The following is a 6844-nucleotide window of genomic DNA, read 5'->3' as shown; positions in this document are numbered from 1 at the left end:
AGTGTTGTTGTTGTTATTTTAGGGATTTTTTTTTGAAAGAAGCGTTGTTTTTAGCTCATGGAAGCCCGTACCACAAATATTGGGGCCTTTCACCGTCTGAGCCCAGCTTAACAGGCCGCATCGATTATGTCCAGCCCTTGCAACCATTTGCGCCCACGAGGCCACAGCTGCCAGCAGCAAGACAGGAATCGCAACCCGCGAGCCGGTGAAAAATGGAGGGACAACCTGAGACAGGACTACTCGCCGGTGAAAAATGGAGCGACCTGCCAGTAGGCCAAAATCCCATGGACTACTCGCTGGCGGCGCTGAAGCTGTTGGCCTCGCAGCTGGAGGGCTCCACCTCCTTCGAGGGCTCCTCCCCGGCGCAGATGCTATTGGTGCCGTCTTATTCCATTAGTAGAAAATGGGTCATTTGTCCCGGTCTGTAAGAGTTTTTAGTCCCGGTTCATGAACCGGGATTAATGAGTCGTTACTAATACCTTTCACGTTTAGTCCCGATTCAAACATGAACTGGGACAGATGGGTCTCCACGTGGCCGGTGCGCCGAGCCCAAGCAGGGCGACCTTTGGTCCCGGTTAGTGGCATCAACCGGGACTAAAAGGTGATGTTTTTTTTTAAAAAAAATGGCTGCTTTAGGGGTTTTGGGGGTTATTTTTAGGTTGTTATTAGCTAGCTAATAGAGAGAAGTGTCCTCTCTTATATCTTCGTCCTTGGTTTACCAACGCTGCTGCTATGTTCATTTCACCCGCTGATATAATAACTCATGCATGCCTGCATCATACATCATCATATATAATAACAAGTCCTATAATCATGCATCATATGCATCATACAACTTCTACTCGTTATTAATAATAAGTCATACGATCATCATCCTCATAGTCATCGAACCCAACCGTACATAATTGTTCTTAGCACATGATCATCAGTATCAGGTAGGACCTAAACACCCTTAAGGTAAAATAGCATAAAATAATATAGACCCTGACTCTTCATTATGAAGAATGGAGATCATCCTGTCTCCAATTCTTGTGTTTCGCTGCCTTTTGCTTCCAAGAAGCTCCTTACGACTGTCCATATATTTTTTTTCCATTCTTTGATTGCCATATCTCCACTTCTTTTAGTTCAGATTCGTAGGAAGACCTGGTTGTATGTTTAAAACATGAAGGCTACCGTGCGTATACATCAGATGAGGCACACAATCATTCGGGATTATTTGTTGAAAAACATAGTAATAAATTCGTAGTTAGCAATGATGTACTAGTTTTAGAAGTGTGCAAAAAGATGCACGGATGTCGTAATAGTAAAAAGTCTTACCAGGGTATCTCCATGGTAGTTACCATAGTTCAACACGTGCACTAGTGACACGTATTGACCATAATGTTGAGGAGTTCGATTGTAGACATTGTAATTCTCAATATCAGTACAAAATGCGATCAGATGATTTTTCTCCCTATAAGTTAATTCGAAGCCATCGGTGTAGTGGGTTTTGTCTATCATCTTCGGCACATTCTTTGAAGAATGAAAATAAGCTGTCAATGGAAATAAGATGTCAACTATTTTAAAATAAACAATATAAATTACTTAATAACTATGTTAAGCTCACATGGTGAAGAATTGGAGGTGTATCCATAAGGACCCAAATCGAAGGTATGTCTTGCTCGATTGTAGGATCACCAAGATCCATGGTGACAAGCATACCCTCATCAAAACCATACATCTTGCAAAGTGCTTCACAATTTTTGTAACCAAAATGGGTTACACTCTCAGCATTGTACAACTTTTACTTGAAAATCCACACCATGATGGGTCCTTAGGAGAATTTTTTTGGTTTCCATACTTTCATGGTCTTCAAAACCCATCCTCTCCAAGACATAGCGTCTCACATAGCATGGGATAAGCTAGTCGAATTGGAAAAGATAAAAAATACACGTTAAAATAGTTGAAGTCATGCTTAATTACGAAAAAACTATGCTCGTCGTTGCGTACCATACGAACATCGAAGGTCTCCTCGAGCTTAATGCTGAAGCGCCGATCTTCGTCCAGCTCAATGAACCTGTCGCACATACCTCGGTCGTCGTGGCACCAGTCGCACTCCCCGGGGCAGTTTTCGTCGTCCGAGTACGACATTTTCGGCCTATATATGTTCATAATTCAAATATTAAACTAGATAATTATTATTAATCACGGGTTGACTATCGGTGGTACATAGCTCCTCTTTTCATTCCCGAGTGCATTATTACATCAAATTGTCTAGCACACGGGAATGAAGGAGAACTTTTCCAATATGAGCATTCAATAAGAAAAACCAAATCATAAAATAAGCAAAACCAAATCATAAAATAAAGTAGTATTCAAATTAGCATGCATTCAATTATAAGCAAAAGTACATCATCTCTTGGTGTCCATACATCGTCGAATATTATCACTAATATAGCATCACTAATACAACTAGAACCGTAGCGCCCGACGAGTATCGTCACGGGCGGTGGACACCCAAAGACAAGGAACCATCATAGGATCATAGCTCCAGTGAGATCCCTGAAGAATCTGCTAGGTATTGTCGAACCTGCCCTCCAATGCAACCATGTAGCGACGGACGTGCTCGTCCTCCTCGCTGACACGGTGGCGTACCACCTCCGCGGTGTCCGGAAGCCTCGGCACCGTCACTGGCCCACGTGACCGCCACCAAACAAGGATCGGGTCAACAACGGGCTGCCTTCTCACCAACCTACGTCCCCCGGAAGGTATCACCTCCCAATATCAGCCCGGCGGAGCCCAGTCCCGAACATGGCCCTGATCAAGCAGGCCTCCACCGCCGAGTCGACGACGACGAGGATGCGGGATAGGCATCGCCGACGTTGTCGATGCGGGAACTACTTCTATATATAGTTAAATGAAGTAGTTTTATTAATTAAATCAATTAGTTCTACTATTAAGCACTTACTATAAATAAAATAAAGTAATACTTACTAAAAATAAACTACTTCTCTATATAGTAAAGTAAAGTAGTTTTATTAAATCAACTAGTTCAACAATAAGCACTTATTATAAATAAAATAAAGTAGTACTTACTAAAATAAACTACTTCTATAGTAAAATAAAGTAGTTTATTAAATCAACTAGTTCAACTACTAAGAACTTACTAAAAGTAAACTTGTTTAACTAGTTCTATTATATTTAACTAGTTCAACACAATTTTTTCCTAAATATGCACATATATATACATAAATTGACAAAAAAAACATCTAATTCAACTAATCTAAAATACATGGAAAACCATCTAATTCAACTAATGTAAATAATTTTATTAAACACTTACTAGTATTTATACATGGATAAAATAAATATACAAAAAAATGAAAAAAGAGGATCCGGGGCGGTGGCGGCTCACAGCGGGGCCGGCGAGGGCGACGACGGGGGCGGCGACGACGTCGACGACGGCGACGGTGGGGACGGCGGACAGCGTCGGCGTCGGTGGAGGCGTTGGCGGTGGACGGCGATAGCGTGGGCGGCGGACGGCGTCGGCATGGGCTCCAAGGCGGGGGCGGCGACGACGGCGTGGGCGGCGGACGGCGATGGCGTCGGCGTGGGCTCCAGGGCGGGGGCGACGGCGACGGCGTGGGCGGCGGACGGCGTCGGCGTGGGCTCCGAGGCGGGGGCGACGGCAACGGTGTGGGAGGCGGACGGCGACGGTGTCGACGTGGGCTCCGGGGTGGGGGCGACGGCGACGGCGTCCGGCAGCCTGGCGGCGTCCTCTTCGCGCGCGTCGTCGGGGGCGAATTGCAAGATGCAAACCAAAATTTTCACAAGTGTGCCTTATATACATGAAGATTTAGTCTCGGTTCTTGCCACGGACCGGGACAAATGCCCTCTTTGGTCCCGGTTGGTGCCACCAACCGGAACCAAAGGCCTCTTTTCAGCAGCCCAAAAGGGCGGGAAACAGAGACCTTTGGTCCCGGTTGGTGGCACAAACCGGGACTAAAGGGGAGGCATTGGTTCCGGTTGGTTCCACGAACCGGGACCAAAGGTGGGCATTGGTCCCGGTTGTTGCATCCAACCGGTACCAATGCATCCGTCTAATTACTTACTTATTTTCTGCAGCTGTTTTTTAGTTGATTCTTTCTGCAGCTGTTTTTTAGTCTCACCTCGCCAAGCGAGAGACACTCGCAGCGGTTTATAAGCCCTGAGTGCAGAGACGATGAAGAAGAGGCTCAATGCTCACCTGCACGTTGCTTAGCTTCAAGCCTTGAGAATTAGGGTAGACTGCACGGAGCTATGTGCAATGCAGTTTACACTATTCCAAAAGGATTGAAGCTAATTAACAAGCATTGCGCCTCTTTTTTATTTTTAGTGACTTATTACAACACAGAAATAAATAGAAAAAAAATAAATATAGCAGAAAAAAAACTATATAAAAAACTATTCAGAAATAAATAGAAGAAAAAATAATTATGATTAACTTTACTAAAAGAATGAACATAGATGCGCTTATAGAGATTATTCAACCTAAATTCATAATAAATTTCTACTAACTTTAGAGAAATTCAGTATGAATTTAGGTCAAATTCCCTGTATAAGGGCATCTATTTTCACTTTGTGGGGAGCTCAACAAGGCAGAGAGGGAGGGGCTTATAAACCGGTGTGAGCGCCCTTCGGTTGGCGAGGTGGGACTAAACACTGACCGCAACGAGGACCAACCCTTTAGTCCCGGTTGGTGGCATGAACCGGGACTAAAGGGCAGCCTTTGGTCCCGGTTCATACCAACAACCGGGACCAATGGTGATGAGGCCCATTGATCCCGGTTCGTCCCACCAACCGGGACCAAAATGTCCAGACGAGCTGGAACCAATGGCCCACGTGGACCGGCCGGCCCCCGGGGCTCACGAACCGGGTCCAATGCCCCCATCGGTCCCGGTTCTGGACTGAACCGGGACTAATGGGGTGGCCCGGCCTGGACCATTGCCCCCTTTTCTACTAGTGTTTCCTGACCCGTCCCTTCCTTGTTTTCCTCGTAGCCTTTGCCCTGACGGCTCGCTGCGGCAGGCAAGGCGGGGTGGTGCGCGCGGACTGCACCATCGGCGACGCGAGGTTGTTCGTGGATGACGGCGCCTCCTCCGTCACCGAGCTCATGCTCCGACCCGAGGATGCCAAGGGCCCGTGGCGCCCAGGTTCTCCCAAATCTCCCTCGTTTTTCTTGCCTTCTCCGTTTCTCAGATGTGAATGTGATGACGTGTCTGATGACCAGCTTTGCTTGTGCCGCAACATTGCTGCTGTTGCTTAGCAACATTAGCTGTATGCCTGTATTTCCCTTGGAAAAAAAACCTGAATCATGTACGAAGCTGCATCCAAAGACAGCCTGGAATTTACTTTAGAACCCCCTCAGCCTCAGGATGATCGATGCAAGAGTTGAACAATCCCAGCCACGGTCGAAAATACTCTGCAGGTGTACTCTTTGCAGTAGAGGCTTCTTCACCACAAGATGGCCTCATGAACTAATTCATTATTATCAGACCTGGTAAAAGCGCCACTCCTTCCAATCCATGGTAAGTGTCGTGCTTTTTCGAACTAAAACCACGACACTTATTATAGATCGAAGGGAGCGGCACTTATTAGTAAACAAGGTATTATTGTTTTTTTTACAGTGCTTTTACTCTGTTCGTATATTGCACGTCCAACCGTCGTTTCTTTTGCAAGCCAATTCATGGTTTCTTTACTCTAGTTGATTGATGGCTTTATTTTGTGTTGTAGGGATGTATGGGCTGATTATTGGGGCATATATTGCAGACTGGGAAAGTCTGCCGATGGTCAAGGTTCCGTCTCCCTCTCTTACTCTCTTTATGCATCCTTGCTTATTTCTATCCACGTACTGAGAAGAATTTGAGGTTCTCTGTTGGTGCTTTCTTTATTACTCCCTCTGTCCCGATACATTCATTTCTGCGACAAGTAATTCGGGACAGAGGGAGTATTTGATGCAAACTTCAGTTTTGGAACCATTTGTTTGCTTGAGCCAACACCTAGTGTTTCAGAGTCTGCCTGACTAATGGTTATACAAGGAAATAGTAATGTATGTTAGTATTCATGTACAATTTAGTAGTCTCACTCGTTGAAGTGGTTCACTCTTTAATAAGTGGTAATCTTGACATGTAATGTTTCACATGCTTCTTTAAATCCAGCATGTGGAACATCTCAGTACAAGAAAAAAGTGGGAAGCAGTTTTTTGGATTCCTTTTTGTTTGACTCCCTAGATTATCATTAGATTATGTGTTCAATCTCCAGTGAATTGACACTTTACCATGGCTTACCAATGTAAATCAAAATGAAAGCTGTTGTCTGAAGTAGGTGGTTACTGTATGTATTCTCAATGCTTACCACACGTGAGATTTCATAGGAATATCCTGCATCACGGTGCATGTTGTCGGCCTCTTACTTGAGCATCCCTGGACTTGATCGTTGCAGGTGCACAAGATAGTGGATCTCTCTGCGCAGCCGGACCGTGAAGCGATGTGGTACATGGAAGTGGCCGAGGCATACAACTTCTTCAACAAGGCTGTCGCCTCTCGTGCCGGCTCACCGCCATGAGCACTCTTTGGTCTCTCCCGATGATCCGTTTTAGTGTAGCACTCTTGACATTGCTGCCACTGCTCTGCTCCTCATCATTGCTACATTGTCATAGATTGCTGCTGGTAACTCAGAGATGTTTGGCCAAGTCCTATAACAAGCGAAACCCTCGTTTTATGTTGCTGAGGCATGCGCCTAAGAGCATCTCCACTCGTCCCCGTCCCCCCCCCCCCCAGCGCACCGGCCAGCGCTATTTTAGCCCTTCGGCCGGTGCTTTTTTGGC

At 45.6% G+C, this 6844-nt stretch overlaps 1 protein-coding gene across 1 annotated transcript; it reads left to right on the top strand.

The window, feature by feature from the left end:
* The first annotated feature begins 212 nt into the window (after positions 1-212).
* Positions 213-6582, top strand: LOC123076595 (uncharacterized). Its single transcript, XM_044498762.1, has 4 exons — positions 213-420; positions 5019-5171; positions 5752-5813; positions 6460-6582. The coding sequence occupies exons 1-4, from the start codon at positions 213-215 to the stop codon at positions 6580-6582; spliced, it is 546 nt and encodes a 181-aa protein (XP_044354697.1).
* The last annotated feature ends 262 nt before the right edge of the window (positions 6583-6844 follow it).

The sequence above is a fragment of the Triticum aestivum genome, chromosome 1B (genome assembly GCF_018294505.1).
Source record: "Triticum aestivum cultivar Chinese Spring chromosome 1B, IWGSC CS RefSeq v2.1, whole genome shotgun sequence".
NCBI lineage: Eukaryota > Viridiplantae > Streptophyta > Magnoliopsida > Poales > Poaceae > Triticum > Triticum aestivum.
The sequence above is the reverse complement of the archived record's forward strand: the minus strand, read 5'-3'. Positions and strand labels throughout refer to the sequence as shown.

Bases quoted from the DNA above. Each gene is read 5' to 3' on its own strand.
- LOC123076595 (XM_044498762.1), top strand. From the start codon at position 213: ATGGAGGGACAACCTGAGACAGGACTACTCGCCGGTGAAAAATGGAGC. The intron at 421-5,018 runs GTCTGTAAGAGT...TTTTCCTCGTAG, and splicing joins AAAATGGGTCATTTGTCCCG to CCTTTGCCCTGACGGCTCGC. The intron at 5,172-5,751 runs GTTCTCCCAAAT...TTTGTGTTGTAG, and splicing joins CAAGGGCCCGTGGCGCCCAG to GGATGTATGGGCTGATTATT.